Here is an 18,035-nt window from a genome sequence, read left to right as displayed (position 1 = left end):
ACTTGTAAAGTTGGCTTCCTCGGCAGTTCGTCAAAGTGGTTAATAATGAGGTGATTATTAGCTAGTAGTCAATAATTAGAACTCTCACGCTGTCACTTTTAGAGATCACGTTGGCACTGCGTTACCAGCGAGTCCGACCCTGTAACAAAGAAACTGCACGCACCTAAACTCAGTGGTACCGTGGTGAACTAATTACTGCCTGAAGGGCCAATGCATATTACTTGTAAGTCCAATATCGAAAACATATGCACTTGGTGCAGTAATCGGACCCGCACAATCAAATGTATCCCTTTTCTTTGATGACAAAATTTTATGTACCTCTTAGTTAATGAGAGGACGTAGAAACCAATTAATACGAATAACGATGCTATCAATTATTGAATTACGTCGGCTCAACCGCCAGATATAGGATGTCTAAAAGAAAATCCACCAAGATAACGAAGCGTTATGAAATTTTAACTGAAAATGCTTTTTGCAAAGGCGGATTGAAAACACAGGACAAGACAGGGAACATTGTGTATGTTCAAAATCAACTTTGTTAGTTGCAGGTGAATTGTTATGCGCATTTTGTCGTATGGTTTCGATCTTTTCATCTTCGAAGACACGCCATACCAAACTTTTTTGAAGTCAGAATTTTTTCCGTATCCGGATTTAGGGAATGCACAAACAGTTTGCCAAACTCGTTAATCTTCTATGTGTGATAACTACTGGGAAAGAAGTACATATGCAGCAGGCAGAATACGCTATAATTAAAAAAATCAAGCAGCAATCAATTATGAATACAAAATTAGCCTTGACCTTAGCCCTTAATTTTACACTACGCCTTCTGCTCTGCGGATACTGCTATGGATTAGCTTCATAATTAAAAGTGCTTTAAGTTTATGGGCATAATGTAAAAAAGACGGAAAATGTCGGCTTAGTGCAACACTTAAGTTAATAGAGTTTAATGGTGTTTTCTTACGAAAATCACGATTGGGCGCATTTATTTCAAAACGTAAAAAAAAGGTAACCTGATTACATTTCTCACAAAAGACTCCCCGATGAGGTATTTTATCTGTGACTACAGCAGGATTTTATTTATCAGACATTAAGAGTATTATAGGCCCTCGTTTGAGCACTCTTCACCCCCATTTTCGCTAGCAAGTCGTTTTAAGTCAAGGTGATTTTCCATCAACGAGGCCGAAAAAGTCATATTTTTTGACCTCGCTTGTAAATTGTTAACAAAACACTTCTTTTAAGGTTCAATTGTTGTTAGAAAATACTTAATTTGTTGGTTTGGTTGTCTTTACAATGTAGATATTTGAAAAGTTACCAATAAGAACATTACATTAGAAATTGCGAAAAAGTATCAAAAGTGTCAAAAAGTAAATACCAAAGAATATCTCAAAGAACTAAGAAATATCAAAAAGTAAACAAAATCAACAAAAACTACTGATGTACTCTAATCTTAAAGTACGAAGAAGTATATTGTTGTGAGACCTAACCTACACTTCTGGGAATCCCACGATTTCCCTCTAGCTAGCTCAGTTGTAATTAAAAAAAAACAAATTTTTACCCGCATCTCAAGGTCCAGCTGGATTCTGCCACCCTACAGCATTCCAACAATGACATAAATAGGTGGCTTAACCAAATCCTTAAATTCCAATATGAAACTTTACCCCCAGATTTAATCAACTTGAAACAAAGTAAGAGACGCCGACAATTACCTCTCCTTGACTCTAATAAACAAAACCTGGATTGCAATAACTGGTTTAATTTCAAACAAAAAATTGCGTAAATTTCTGTTTTACAAATTGTTACAATTTTAAACAGATAAATGACACACAAAAAAAAAACAAATTACTCAAACATTACAAAAAAAACAAGACAAAACAAAACACTAACTACTACTTACTTTTAAAATTAGTCCGAGTAACGTACTCCGATAAAAAGAGGTATCCGTACACAATCACGCAAACCAAACACTCAAACACCGACGTCTTCTCTCTTCGGGTACCCACAAATTCAAAACTTCCGTGTTTCCGCAAAATAAAAAAAAACAGGACGACGACAAACTTCTTAAACTTCTCAATAAAATTCTTCTTAAAACGGCAGACACAAAATTCTAATTAAACCTGGATCCAACTACGCAGGAAAACTTCCACAAAATTCAAAAAATAACGTAACCGAAGAAGCGCCGGTTGGCTTTGTCACGACCAAAAAGCCCCGCTCTCTTCAAAAATTTTCTATTTAAGCCAAAAGCCCTTCTCCTTTCTTCCACACCCCGTCCGCCAATCACGCGAAGCGTCGATTTTTCAACTTCTTGCTAAACGGCACGTACGCCCGGCAATTCTGCGAAGAACCTTATCTCTACTTCGCGCTATACCTCGTTAACGGCAAATAAAATTTAAAAAGAAATTTACATCGAAAAAAATTCTAGGAATAAAATAAAAACAGAACACTTCTAAGAAATTGAACCAAAACTATAACATGAAATTTACGCAATCCTGTGTCTCAAATTATTAATAACCCCCCCGGTTAATTAATTGAACTAAACAAAATTGTCACATCCAGACGCTCTATAATTTCTTTCAAGTTACAACTAAAACAAAATAACACAACAATATGTATTCCAACAAATTTTACTGATGGCGAATAAGATACATCATGGCGTTTTAAAGAGAATAACAATTGTTCAGTTTTCGTTGAATTTAAGTTTAACTTATTAGCAGTGCACCACTCTTTAGTTTTGTCACAGAGAGATTGAGCTTCAGATATAAACTGGGCAACAGAGTAATGTCATCAGCATATAGAATGTAATTATTGTTTGGTGAAATATAACTAGGAAGGTCATTGATATAAAGAAGGAACAGGAGTGGGCCAAGAATACCACCTTGGGGGACTCCTTTTGTAATTGCTAGTGTACTGGACTGTTCATTACCAATGCGGACATATTGAGATCGATCGGATAGATACGATATTAGAATTTCTCGAACTTCAACAGGTGGTACTAAATCGAAACTAAATTTTGGATTACGATTGTCGATAGTACAAATCTCAATTGGATTAAGGTTAGAAGTTGGCAAAACATTCATATCATAGGAATCTCTAGAAAAGTGATCGTTAAACTCATTTGCCTTAATATTGTAACAAACTTGTGTTGATGAACGTCTGTGGGAATTAATAATACTCCACATAGTACCTATTGGATTAGACGACAATTTAGTTGCGTCACTATGTGCAGAGATTTTAGCCCTTTTTATAGCTTTTTTATAAGATGTATAACAGTTTCGTTTCAACCTCAAAAGATTTTCTGATCCATAATTTAAATACATTTCACAAACTAACTCATAGGTTTGTTTCAATTGCTTAAGGTCGCGAGTAAACCATTTGATTTGGGTTCTTTTATTATTCAGGCTAATAACTTTTTTGGGAAAAGCTGCATTAAAAGCGTCATAAAAGTGATGAAAAAATAGGGTAAATTTCATATTGGCATCCAAGTAGTTACTGTTTAGGTAAACCCAACTACTGCTACTTAAGATTAAGTAGTAAAATAAAGTATAAATTTGGATGCCACGGTCATATTGCTATCATGCATTGAGTTCCAAACAATTAATCAAAACAAAACTTCATTTTAAACGTCATACAACTACGTTTTACGCGCACCTTCGTAAACGTCGGTGTCATTCTTTTCTGAAACAGTAGTCCTTAGACCTTACAGTATATACATACTGCTATTAGCCCTACGTTTTCAATACAAAATGAGCGGTTACGGCTAGGGGGCGCTGTAGTCGTGGGTATGTTAAAGTCACTAGATATAGAAAGTACCGCAATCATCCGCCATTTTTGGGCAAATTTGCTGCCAACTTAAAAAAATTGACAAATAAAATCTGAATAGCTGTCATTTTTTATAACCTAACTTCATAGTACTGTCATGTTTTATAAAAATATATACAGATATCTCCAAACAGATGGAACAATCCCTAACATTAAAGTTACTAGAATCTGGTAACTTCCGCCATTTTTGGGCAAAAATCATGCGTTCTCTCTCTAACACACGAGCCCAATGGATTGCGGTACTTTCTATATTTAGTGACTTTAGGGTATGTGAATCTCAGGGTAAACTAAAGTCGTGTGAACACCACCATGATCGCGTAAAAAGCAGCTTCTATAGCAACCATGTAATATGGGAAGCTTTAAATTTTCTTAATTATCTTATGTACGTCTACAAATAAGAATAGGTTTGCTTTTTTGGCACATCTAAGCGATTCATTATTTGACGTTTGTTAATTTAAATGTTGACGGTCTCAAATCGTATCTCATCACACAACTTCGGACACAGTCGTTTACCCTGAAACTCACTTACTCAGGCGATGTCCTTAACCATATTATATTTGCAATTAGCAGTCCGTGTAATATATGGGCCAAGCAGTGATGTCACTGTTACATTATTTAACAAGTGCCAACATGTAGGGTGAGCTAAACGAAAAAAGAATGTCAAATAAGCTCCCGTTTCTGCGCAAGCGCATTTCCAAAATGTTATTCATTATACCTGAGCGAAATTTTAACTACCTACTTACAGATACTTTTCATAAAAGTGAATACATAATTTGCAATGGACTGGCGCGTGTGCATTACTTTTTATTTATGGAGTGATTTTTATGAAATTTTGATATTATGTCGTTCCGATTTTAAATTGAGCGCTATTATAATTTTTACAATGTTAATCAAGCCATACGTTTTTTTGTGACAACGTCAAGTACAGTGGATCTGCCAAGAACCAGTATTTACATCAATTTGAGCGAAAACGGCGCTGCCTAGATTGACGATGTCAAATTTGCGTATGACTTGCGAGAACGTGGCAGCAGCGCAAAAATTTGTCATTCTCAATCAAGTAATAGTGTGTTATTCGAATCCATTCTGCAACCTGGATAGGATTTCATGTCAGATTTTTCTTTTTGTATTCAAGAATTAGGTATGTCAGGTGTTAATGAAAATGTGTGCAGTTAATTCTTTGCTTTTTTTCGGTAGTTGATCGAGCCTACTGTACTGTACTGTACTATTGGAGTATTGGACAAATTTTCAGCATGCCTCTAATGCCTACACAAAAATATCTATCAGCTTACAGATCATTGGATTTGACCCACATTCAATAGGAGTGTTACATGCGGTATATAAGACAACTGTGCAAAGTTTGAACCAAATCAGCCCCAAGTGTTTGTCAGTTATCGTGTTTACAGACAGACGGACACCGTGATTTCCCTCTAAAACCTCCATCATTTTGCTCTGCCGCTTAATAAGTGATGTAATACACAATATCAATTCTAAAATATAATAAATAAATACCTACTCAATAAGATCTCTTTTAAACTATGCACTTATATAACAATATTATGCTATTTATTATGGAGACCGAAAAAAATTAAATCTGTTACTATTCACTTCACTAGAAGTGGCAGAAAATTACCTAGAGATGCTGAAGGTGGTATTCACTAAATTAGAGTAATTGTTTCCCATTTATAAATGCTATTATTGCTGAAAAATTGCTCAAAAATCTCCACAATTCCAGATTCCAACAATATGTGTAAAAATGTCCATTAAAATGTCAATAAAATGTGAAATAGCTTAGCTGATAATTATATACTATGTCAATTTCTGTTCTACACAAATCGGCATATCAAAAACAAACCTGCCATGCCCTTTATTGTGGGGGTGCGTAAGTCCTGATCTGATAATTTGCACATATACCTAAGTACACAAGACCGCAGAGGAACCAATAAAGAAACTGTGCTTTTAAAATTCATCCACAACTTCAAATTGCACACTAAAAAAAATGCTTGTATGATCATTAAAGTCGTCAGTCTCGCTCACCTATTGAAATCATCGCATGAGCGGTTGACACAGGTAGTTCACTGGGCGACAAGAAAGTAAAACAGGCAGTCATCACGTGTAAACCGCCCAATTTGCAAAATAATGTGACATTCCTTAACAAATACAACGGTATTTCGGAATCGTGAAGATCACAAAACGAATTTAAACTTTGAATCTCGTGCTGAGTTAAATCATCAATTTTGTTTGTCGCCGTATGCTTGAAAGCGACATAAAGCGGGAAATTCAGTAGAAATATTTTCGATGCCAAAATAAATAATTTATCTCTTTCCTGGACGTCGGCTGAATTCTCCTCTGCCTTAACTCTATCTTCGGGATCATTGTCTTTCTTATCCGAGTCTGTACTAGAATCACCTAGCTCCTTTAGATGTAATATTGTAAGATATAAAATTCCTTGCGTGATACAACTGAAACGTTCTAAATTTTTTTGGTCCCGATAACAACACATGCATTGCCTGAAATGAAACATCAATAGTACCATAACAAAAAGCTTCCTCTCACCTGGAGACCCATGCCTGCACATAAACCAGTATTGTATTAATATCTTGCCGTGTTAATGTGGGCTGTTCGTTGATTTCTTTACACAAATTTGCTTCATCTACAACGTAAACACAATAGATTAGGAGGTTTCTAACTTGTACTGATGTAATTTGGCATTTGCACAAAGTGTGCAACCAACAACCATTTAAAATTTAAAAGTCTTTGATGGATTTTGGTGGCAAGTGAATGTGAACTTACAAGAAATAAGCAACTGAAGAAAATCGGAACATGCATCACACATGTTTACAGTAAATTTGCGAAGAATTTATTTCACTACCATTTCACATAATCTTAGGTTAACCTATTATTATTTATGGTAATCACTAATCAGAATCAGATTCTGTTTAATGATTTTAATGACAAACGGCTACCATATTTAATTAATTTAGAAAGTACATAAACGGAAAAATTTTATTCTCATACATGTCATTTATCATACAAATGCTTTTTTTTCATAACATCATACAAATAAGCAGAGACTTGTTATAACTAGACCGCGCGTAACGTAGATTTTACTATAAACGCCTGTTGTCAAGATAGGATAGGCAACCAACTGTTCATCGCGGGGCAGACGTACGTTCTGTAGCTTGCTTTAGCCATGTTTATTCTAAATTTTAGTAGCAAAAAAAAGATAACATATAGCTGTTAACTGTTTTAATCGAATTTATTGGTATTTTATTTGAACTAAATTGGTATATAACTGCCTTCCTCTAGTCCTAATTTGATTTATATGTGTATTTTGGTGGTGAACACGTATGGGAAAATATACTCTTAAAACTAAAGATGTAAGTAGTAAGATATGATTATGTAGCGGATTTTGCTTCAATATATGCCTATCCAAAAACCCAAATGGGCTGTAAGTGTTATTTATTTTTCTTAGACTGCTGATAACCATTTTGTTTACAACGCGCTGTGGTGTGGATTGAATGAAAAACCTGAACACATTTTCATCAATTTGGCAAATTTTTAATGCATCGCTTGATACGTGCAACAATCCTCCACGATTTTTTCTAGTTAAAAGCCTTGAATGACTCTCTGATGCGAATATCGCATCTGCACATATGGAACATTTAACAGACTTAGCTATTTTTCTTGTAACAAAACCTCAAATATACTTAGTACCAGTAAGTACTTACTTAGTTACGTCTATACCTAATAGGCAAATAGGTATTGCCGTTGTCTTGCTGGTAAAGGATGTCGAATAATAGTTCTACGTTATTTTAAGTGTATAGGAAAGTCGAAAACGCTCGGTATTGCATTATTGTTTAACACCTTCGTAGGTATCTTTCTAAAAGCGGCTTCTTCCCCGCAAATGCACTATGGTGGGAGTAAATTTTTCTCTTCGAATGGCTCTGATCCATATTGGCCTTTTAAACTTTTATCCGTTGAAAATCAGCATATTATTTAAAAATTTATCGACAGAGTACATGTTGATAGGCACAAGTTAACCTAAGTTTATTGGTTTATTCTCAACAGAAATTTACTAATTCGAGCTAATCACGAGAATGATTAATAAACGGAACATCTAAAATAACAGCTTATTTCATTATATTGCATATCATCTCAGCGATTTTTGCCCCGCGGTGCATTGTGTGTTGCATACTGTGTCGACAACACCTTAGATACGTTAAGCGCAGTCTAGTTATAGCAAGTCTCTGCAAATAAGCAATACAAACTGAATACAAATAAACAGTACTGTTTTCAAAACAGTTACCAAATCTATCTGAAAAATTTACAGATGGAAATGGGAATTTAGTGATCTATCAAGGAATATTCATTATTCAGATCTATATGGCAGTTACTGTTATTGCCCATTGTATTGTCATTGAATTTATAACTATCAAATTCAATGGTATTGTTTTCGTTAAATATTATTGCCTACATAGGTACTTACATTAATTTTATAATTGCAATTCTGTAATATATACTTGTTATCCATCATCATTCTTCTTTAACAAAATCTCAAACAAAAACTCTTATGAATATCCAATTCCAATTGCATATAATTGATGAACATGGCGGAATCATATCTAAATCGTTTCAGTTACCATGTCTCAAATAAGTTCTATTTTTGTTTGAAACTATAGATTTTATACGAAAATATTAAAAAAGCGCAGAAAAAAGTACCCAGGTCCAATTCCTTAGGTAGTTTCTAGGGCTTTCAGGTATTCCCAACACGGGAAAATGGCAAATAAAGGGCTATCAGGCGTGGTGATCTTACAATAATATGAAAACTTGCAAAAACTGCAAAGTTTCTCGTAACACAATTTCTCGGGAAAACACTTTATCGTACTAATTTTGGTGCGTAGAATCCAAAACGATTCATGCTTTTTCGATTAGACGTCTCAATCAAAAGTTATAGACTAGAAACCAATTTCGTAAGAAATTTCAAAGGGCTGTAACTTTTGGTCTAGTAGACCAATCTTGGAACTGTTTGAAATTATGGATTCTACAGGCCACATTCTATAAGGAAATTTTTTTTCCGGCCAATCTGAGACAATTTTTTTTTCCGGCCAAAAAAAAGGCAGTGTACCTACAACCTTCGTTTTTTACTAAAAATCGACTACACCAAAATTTCTCGGGAAAACACTTTTTCGTATTAATTTTGGTGCGTAGAATCCAAAACGATTCGTACTTTTTCGATTAGACGTCTCAATCAAAAGTTATAGACTAGAAACCAATTTCGTACGAAATTTCAAAGGGCTGTAACTTTTGGTCTAGTAGCCCAATCTTGGAACTGCTTGAAATTATGGATTCTACAGGCCACATTCTATAAGGAAATTTTTTTTCCGGCCGATCTGAGACAATTTTTTTTCCGGCCAAAAAAAAGGCAGGTACAACTTTCCTTTTTTACCAAAAATCGACTACACCAAAATTTCTCGGAAAAACACTTTTTCGTAATAATTTTGGTGCGTAGAATCCAAAACGATTCATACTTTTTCGATTAGACGTCTCAATCAAAAGTTATAGACTAGAAAAAAATTTCGTACGAAATTTCAAAGGGCTGTAACTTTTGGTCTAGTAACCCAATCTTGGAACTGTCTTCTCGGGCCATTCCTAGAACCAAACCCACAACTTACTAGGCACTTCTGTATAAGCTGTTTCACGGATTTCTAGGTTCCATCGAATTATACCTAGATATTGCTAAAGAAAATACTAAAGGTATCCCTGAAATGCGCGTTAGAGTTTCGGGAATACACTAAAAAATTATGGATAACATTCTAAACGCTTTGTCAAACGAAGGAATTTATCGTATTTTTATAACTTTTTTAAAGTGCAATGCAAGGTGCAATCCTATGACTGTTTATGCGCTTTCCCGAACTGGGTTGGAACCTACCAACGTAAATGAAATTCTCCTATTTTATCAGACTTTTGAGCATGATTCAAATTTTGAGCATGGTTCAAAGTGCATTTGAGCGCAACCGAAATCTTGTAAGAGATTTGTGAAAAATCAATTCAAGAGAGATTCTGCGCAAATGCCGAAAAACAGGAATTTTTCGCGACGAACGTTAGGAAAAAGTTACCGTCCATCGTCGCCAGGTTTTCTTTTGTCCAATATGAAGGTTCGAAGGTGGTGCGAAACGTATGTCATTTCGACATGAAAGTGAGATGGCTCTACTGGGAATTCCACCAATGTAAATCGTAAATTGCCTGGGGATGAGGTTTAAAAAATGTGATAAAGCCGCCCGAAAGAGTGCAAAAACATAGCATCAGCATTATTTATAAAAAAGCTGCCACGCTCAACTACCCACTATGCAGAAATTCAGAGAACCAAGACGTTAAACAAATTTATGACAAAATAGTGCTTGAAAATCACCTGGTAAGAGACAAATAAGGAGCTTGGAGGATCATTCGTTTCTACGAACAAGTGCGCCTCAAAGCCGTGATACAAAAATTTGGTAATTCCGTTTTATAACAAAATACCCTTGCATTTAAGGTCAAGCACGTGAGTTGGAAATTACAAGAAAAGTTTAAAGGAGCGGCTGCTATCGTAATCCCAGGCCAGCAATACATCAACTGTTGCTTAAAAAAAATGGAAATGGTATATTCATGCCCCCGGCCCCTTCGCGAATATATGTATTTTTTTGTTTATACACATTTCACATTTTTTTCGTTTTTATTGAAGGTATAATAAAATGTATTCATAATTTTGCAATAAAAATTTCGAAGTCCCCGAACTATAATTAACAAATACACACACCATAAAAGAAACAAATCGTAAATTTCGGCCGGCATTGCCAAACATAAACGAAAGGAGGGAGAGGACAATAAGAATTTTAAAAGAAAATTGGATCGCAAATCAAAAAAAAGGTTTAAAAACGCCGACTAGATTAAAATAATTATAATATAATCTTTATACACACTTGAGAAACTTGAATGTGCTTATGAACAGTAACAATAAGTGTTTAAATACATAAAACAACCAGGATTTCAAACTTAACAGAAAAATGGAATAAATTTGATAATACATAAGATTTGGAGTACATTGATATTTTCCGTTATGCATTTTTTTTTCAAAAATAGTTATTTGTTAGGTATATAAGACGATAGGTACTTCATTTTATAGCAGAAACCATAAATCCAAGCATAAATCTAAATAAAGATGCAAATTCTTGAGGATTTTAATTATAGGTGTAAAAAAGTAGCAAGCTTAATATCGCCTATCTTTGCCATGAATATCACTAGGTATAAATAATTATTTTTTGTTTCGGCTTCTATTTTACTATATTCTAAAAGTGGTAGTGTTTTAGGTGGATTTCTATCTACCTATGGTAATGGTACCAGTATAAAGGTTTATATATATCACTATTCCAAAAAACACTCTAACTTTCATAATTATGAACCGATTTCGACCAAATTTTAAGGGTTGGTGAAACTCATAAATATCTCGGTAAAGTTCGTGTATCAGTCAATTGAAATAAAATGACGGACACTTATATGTTAATGCGTTTAAAGAAATCTACCTACACCTGATCGGCCGAGCCGAAAGGGATTTTTAAACTGAAATGGATTATGAACATGAGATAAACGGCGCAAATTGAAGAGGCGAGCGAAATTACCGCCGAGTAGGTAAATCTCGCCATCCTTGGCCATAGTTATCCGGAATCGGGCAGGGTAAAATCGTTGCGAAAGAAAGAGCGTAAGATGGCCCTTTGGAGTGCCTAAGTGAGTAAGTGTTTCTCTAGTTGGGCTCTCCTTGTGAATAGAATAATTAAATTTTAGCAATGAAGAACTAGAACTAGGCAATGGTTTTATGAAAACAACTTACATATATAAACAAATAAATCTTAGTCAACTGGACTAGCAATTTTTAGAGGAACATAGAAAAACTAACGTTACTTTTCCAAAACTAACGGCTTCAATGTAGATTGACAACCTCAGCAATGAAGTAAAAGAGACAATAAATGTTTACCAACAAGGATAAAATGAATTAAAACAAAACCATACGTATAATTAATAATTTTGTATATTTCCTAATTGCTTAAACTACCAATAAAAATAGCATTTAAATTACCTGCTTTCTGAGATATGTTGCGGGCTTTAAAAAAATGAAGAAAACTTGTTTTTCGAAACGCACCTAAATGGGTTGTTTGTTGTCTACGTTATTTGGCCTTGAGTAGCTTTACTAATTAAAAATATAAAGCTTTTCTGTAAATTACTATACACCTACTGTGCATCTCTCCTTTTTCTTGATTCTATCATTGATGGATAAATATCGAGCATATCAATAACTAATAAGTCATTTAGTGGGATTCCTTGACTAGTAAAAAAAAGTGAAAAATGTAATCAATTTCAAAGTTATTGCCATCCTGTTTGTATAAAAGAGCGTAGCATAAACAATCTTTGACCTTTTGAATAAATCTCTGGTAGGTAGGTATTTTATTTCCTTTCTGACGCTAATCTATATATCGTAGTTGCTTTAATGTGGTTATTAAATATGATGTAGGTACCTAATAGTTACCTATCCATTGATTTGACTTCCATTGTCACTCACTGACTTTTTGTTTCTTCTGTGCTTTATATGAAATCAATAGCACAAAACAATATAAACCCATATCATCGTGTGGGCAAAGAATACTTAATAATTACTCTTTGGTGTGGGGCAGATTTGATACTGAGAATGGCCGGCAACAAAGTTAAATATGAGTTAAGGGTTGTACATCACGTCAATTAATCTAAAAGCATTCTAAGATGGGATGATTTTTGAAATATAGCACCAGGCATTTTGAAAACAATATGCAAAGGAATCTTTTTACTTTGATGTATGATGTATATTTTCTCCTATTTCTCCTACAACGTTACAATTTAAAAAATGCAAAATAGTATTTTCAATGCAAAAAGTGGCTATAAATAATTGTATAAGCGAAAACTAATGTTAACGTATCTAAATTCAGAAAACAAGAATGTTTTGATTAATACGTGGATATTTATAAATGCTGATTTGCCCATTTAAGTAGGTATATAGAATATTCATAATTGTTTATGCCATTCTAGTTATCTCATGCTGGGTTGTATCACTGAATAACATACAGTTATCTTTGACCCACTGAAATATATTGTTTACATTATAATAAAAAAAAAGTGCAGATTCTTGTTACCTACTACTTTTTGTCATTGAATGGTCCATAAAATGCGATTTGTCATGTAATAAATCTAAAATAGCATGCATTTTATGAGGGGGTTCTAGGTACACTACTCAATTAATTTGAGTCATTTTAATCATGTGCCTAGCCTGTTAATGTTTCTTAACCTTGCTTAGTGAGAGTTACATGAAAATTCCTGATCATAAAGGATATTTTATAACGTAATTGATTCATTCCAAAAATTCACGCACGCATCCCAATTTTCGTATTTCGAAGAATTCTAAGCTTTAAATAAGTAAACCACAAAACTAGGTACCTACTGTAAAATTGGGTATTTCTTCTATTTACAAATGCAAATCGCATCTGGGGAAGATGGGAAATAACACGTAAGGGGATTAGGTACGTGTTATTTCCCATGCTTTATTATAGTAAGATAGGTATGCCTTTTAAATCTGTACCGGTTATTAACGATCCTCGAGATCGTTTATAATATTGTATTGCTGTCTGTCCGTGTGCACGATAACTTTGTATAGAAACGTCCGATCGCTTTGAAAATTGACACACATGTTCTTAAGGATATAAGAAAGGTCGTTATTGTTTTTCGGCTACGTAGACTAAGGAGCCAAAAAGTTACAACCCAAAAACTGCCCAAACCTCCAAAAAACGGTTTCTTACAAAGGTTACAAAGAACATATGAATGTCCGCTTTTCTGTGTTAGTAAATACTCCTTAAACCTCAGGGAACTATGCAGATGAATAAATAAAATTGCGCATGCGCAATCCAACTTTTGTATTTGTGCAATCACAATTTTTTTATTTGTTAAGACATTTAAATAAAATTTTGTATATAGGCACCTCGAATAAAAGTAAAACTAATGCCGAATAAAAAAATTTGTTTTTCACCTGCGCAATTTCAAATTTTTTAATATTTAAATGAAATTTTGTATATACCTACGGACCTCGAATAAAAGTAAAACTAATGCCGATTCAAATATTTGTTTTACAATCTATACCGATCTGGTGGGACAGAATCAATCCCTTAACCTTTTCAATCATCATCTGCCATAAGAAAATTGGTCACCTTCCGCCGGTGACACCGAAATCGCTTTGGGACTTACACAATCATCATCATTCATCAGGGGACCTTCTCGCACACATTCCCGAAAAAATTAGAACTACACGAATTATTTTTTGCCGTTTTTTTGCGATAATTACTGCACTATATTCACCTTCCAGAGCTATATTCTGTTCCCAATGCTCCTCCAACACTTCTATACCTTTCTTAAAGAATGTTTTCTTTTTGCCTCCAAAATGGTCGTTTGTAGCGGCGATTAGTTCACCAACGGAGCCATATAGGTATTTTTCCCTGGAGCATTCTTGTGAGATCTGAAAAAAGCCAGTAGTTTAATACTGAATATGGTGGGCGCGGAAGCAATTCGAACTTCAATTCGGCAACATGTTTTTCCTTGTTTTCCACGATTGGTGACCTGGTGCATTGTCTTGATGAAAAATGATTTTTTTTGGCCATTTGAGCTGCATTTTCCTGCTTTAATCGATCCAATTCGGCTCGGCAATATAGTTTATTTATTTATTATGATTACAATGTATAATACTCTAGGATCTTACTTGACAATTTAATTCATTAGGAGGTGGATATATTTTTGGCGGAAAGGAAGCTTTATGCTTTATAACGAATGGGGCGTCGCTCCGGACCCGTATTTCGGTGAACGCACGGAACGTCGATTGAATATTTTGCAAAATGTAAAAACTACGTAGTTCAGAATATGTTAACAAAGTGCTACGTGCAGCATCCAGGTGTACATTATATTATTGATGTGACGCATATTTACCTATACCTGATGTCGCAACACTCCATTTTTAACTTTTTTGTGTTTTTACAAAAGTTTACATTTTAACCCGCTAACAACAAGGAGCAGTATCGCTAATTATTAATGTCAAACTGTTTTGATATTTACACCTACATCCTAGTTTTCGTAAACAACTTTGGCAATCGTATTGTTCGTAACGTAAACAAAAATATTCCGATCAATAAAAATTTGGGATATAGTTAACGTGTGATTCACGATTTACTATATACACATTCACGTTAATCTTCGCCGCAGCCTTGACCACCGCCAAAGAGCATCGTCTTAGCGGTCAACAGCCGCGGTAGCCTTCGTCTCCTTGCCTATAAAACGTCCACAAAGCTAATGAAGATCAAAGTTATAGATCAACGTTTGTGCGCGAAAAGTGCATTGAAGGTACGTACGCTTTGGTATTTACTTTATCGTATACCTTCCAGTTAAAAACTTTCTTGCAGATGTTGGCTCTCGTACTAGTTGCGTCGCTTTTGGCCAGTGCCCAATGCATTCCACTGGATGCGCCCGAAAAAAACGAGTCGCCCCTACAAGCCGAACAACCGAAAGGGGAAGAGACGAAGCTGCCTGAAAAGGCTCCCGAAGATCTCAAAGTGCCAGAGATCAGCCCCAACCCCGTGCCCGAAAGCGGACCTGCGCTTCCGGAAGACATAGGCCCTTTATCTGACGACAACCCCGCAGTTGGACAACCCGATAAATCCGATTTAGACACAGATTCCACGTTTTGGGGATGGGGCTACAGGAGACCGTATTATAGTGGATGGAGAAGTTATTACAGTAGCCCGTGGAGACGTTGGGGCTATGGAAATTACGGGTATGGCCGAGGATTTGGAGGTTGGGGTTGGGGACGAGGCTGGGGATGGCGCGGCGGGGACTGGTAAATACCTAATTGAAATGCAAGGACTTTAGTTTTATAAGTTTCATTCTAAACAACTCATCAGCTGCATTACTGACGAGCTTTACACCGCGGTTTGTTTATAATTCGGGATCGAATTTTTTATAGTAGCCAGTTCAAATTATTGTATCTTGATTCGAGTTTGATCGATGTAAGTTTCACTAATTATATAAATTTCAAAAATAAACGAATATACATTTTCTTTGTGATTTTTAGTAACCCCATCTTATGCTAGTGCGTGATATAGGTACGGAATACTAATGGTAAGGATTTTTTACCAGTTTGCAAAAAAATTAACAATTTGCAATGGAAACGAACGAGCATTCAACTTATGGTAAAAATACGCTATTTTAAGGTCGCAGTTTTTTCACACAAGTCATTCATCTTTTTGGCAATTAACATTAACTCATTCGTTTATGGTCATTTAAAAAGCTATTGTATATAATATGCTACAACTAATTATTTCTGTAGGTAGCTAATTGCCTGTTAGCGTGATTGAGGTTTTTCATTATAAGATCATCAAATTCCACATATTCGCTAAGATCAAACGAAAGAAGCTGTTAAATGAAGTTAAATTAAGACAAAATTCAACCTAGGTATAAGGCATTTAATGCAATGCAAATGCAAATAATGTAGGTAAGTAGCTAGTTTTCTTTGAAGATCGTTAACATGGTAATCTGTTTTCCCCACAAAACAGGAAGAAATGATGGTTTTCCCCACCTACTTACAAGCAAAACAAAAGAAGCACAAAATTTAAGTACCTACCTACTATACTTACAGGATAAACCGAGGGATAAACCAAAGTTAAACCATCAAACTGCTATAGATCTGGTACAAGAGTTCAAAATATACTTTTTTATGGACATTGTTATGACAACATTTTTTTAATTATTTAAATAACTAACTAATGTACTTTCAGAACAAAAATTAAAAAAAAGCAAGTACTCGCTTTCAAACGCACACTATCCACAAAACGTATAGTCGTAGTTAGTCAAGAGTAGCTGTGAAACTTGTGAAACAAGAAACGATCACTAGAGAGCATTATTAAAAGTTACAGTCCATTGGAATGATTTTTTTCGAGTTGTACCTAATTCATTTTACCCCAAAAAGGAATTAGTAAATCTTGGTCAGTGACCATTGTGCGACTAAACATGCCAATTGCCAACTCAAAATTTGGATTCATTCAAAGGAACATCATTACGTAAATGAAATATAAATTCGTAAGGAATGAAAAAATAACCAAATCCCTCTGTATGAATCGAACAATAATAATTAAAATTACAAATGTGGTTCAGGCAATGAATTCTCCACAGTTCAGTTACTTTAAGGATATTATCCACTTTCGCTTGAACTCTACGGATACATCACGACCCTGTCCTCTGTTTTCCTTTGAACTGAACGCCGGATACATCGCTTCCCTACCCTCCGCTTTCCCTGGGCCCCATCTACCGATACATCAGGTTCTTGCCCTCCACGACGAATACATCGCGCCCCTATCCTCCAGTTTCCATTGGCCCCACCAACGGCTACATCGCGTCCCTAGCCTCCACTCCACAAAAATTCGACAATGAATCCAATTAGCAAAATCATGTTAAGCCATGGAAATTTTCTAAAGAATTGAAATAGGTTTTCACACAGATGGAATGGGACGCTCATTAAAAGGCACGGAAAACAAATATTGCATACCTACTAGAGTAAATATATTTCCGCCGTAAACGTTCTTTATTATAAATATGTACTTTTTCCTCAGTGAACCTCATTTTACAAAAAAATTAACGCCAGTTGTCATAAACTGATATTGATTTCGACGTTTGAATCTGCTAATGATTTTGGTAAGTGGATTTATTGCCGAATTTTTGATAAAATTGTGAGAAATACTCCTGAAAATGAACTAATTCGTATTTCGTATATCATTAGATAAGGAAAAAATCTTCTTTCGATTGGCGTCATTATCTCTAAGTTAACATGGCTAGCAATGAGCAAAAAACCTTTTTCCTATGTTAATTCCGTATGTTTGGTTTTAAAATATTCACCAGGTATATTGTGGCCTATTTTGTAAATAGGTACGATGTAAATAAATACAATGTGACCCCAATGATAAAATTATAGTTTAGGTAACGTTAATACCTATTAAATCGAAAGTTTTGCTGTTATTTATTATTCTAGTTTCTTCTGTTGTTAAACTTTCCGGAAATTGTTCACTGTTACATTAATTTTCTAGTCCACGTTAATTTAAACTTTTGGCCTGCTCATTTTTGTTTTTGCAACCCAA

General features: G+C 34.8%; 2 protein-coding genes across 2 annotated transcripts; one reads left to right on the top strand and one right to left on the bottom strand.

The window, feature by feature from the left end:
• Window positions 1-5,140: 5,140 nt before the first annotated feature.
• Window positions 5,141-6,776, bottom strand: LOC116174045 (ubiquitin carboxyl-terminal hydrolase puf-like). The gene is made up of 4 exons (XM_031491824.1): window positions 6,607-6,776; window positions 6,370-6,466; window positions 5,851-6,323; window positions 5,141-5,803 (listed from the first exon to the last, which is right to left on the bottom strand). Exons 1-4 carry the CDS (start codon window positions 6,647-6,649, stop codon window positions 5,640-5,642), a joined length of 777 nt encoding a protein of 258 aa, XP_031347684.1. The 5' UTR covers window positions 6,650-6,776; the 3' UTR covers window positions 5,141-5,639.
• An 8,315-nt stretch (window positions 6,777-15,091) lies between these two features.
• On the top strand, window positions 15,092-15,965 carry LOC116174117. The gene is made up of 2 exons (XM_031491931.1): window positions 15,092-15,252; window positions 15,312-15,965. The coding sequence occupies exons 1-2, from the start codon at window positions 15,202-15,204 to the stop codon at window positions 15,747-15,749; spliced, it is 489 nt and encodes a 162-aa protein (XP_031347791.1). The 5' UTR covers window positions 15,092-15,201; the 3' UTR covers window positions 15,750-15,965.
• The last annotated feature ends 2,070 nt before the right edge of the window (window positions 15,966-18,035 follow it).

Source organism: Photinus pyralis, unplaced genomic scaffold, assembly GCF_008802855.1.
Source record: "Photinus pyralis isolate 1611_PpyrPB1 unplaced genomic scaffold, Ppyr1.3 Ppyr1.4_LG6, whole genome shotgun sequence".
Taxonomy (NCBI): domain Eukaryota; kingdom Metazoa; phylum Arthropoda; class Insecta; order Coleoptera; family Lampyridae; genus Photinus; species Photinus pyralis.
Note: the sequence above shows the minus strand (reverse complement) of the source record. Positions and strands in the feature narration are given on the sequence as shown.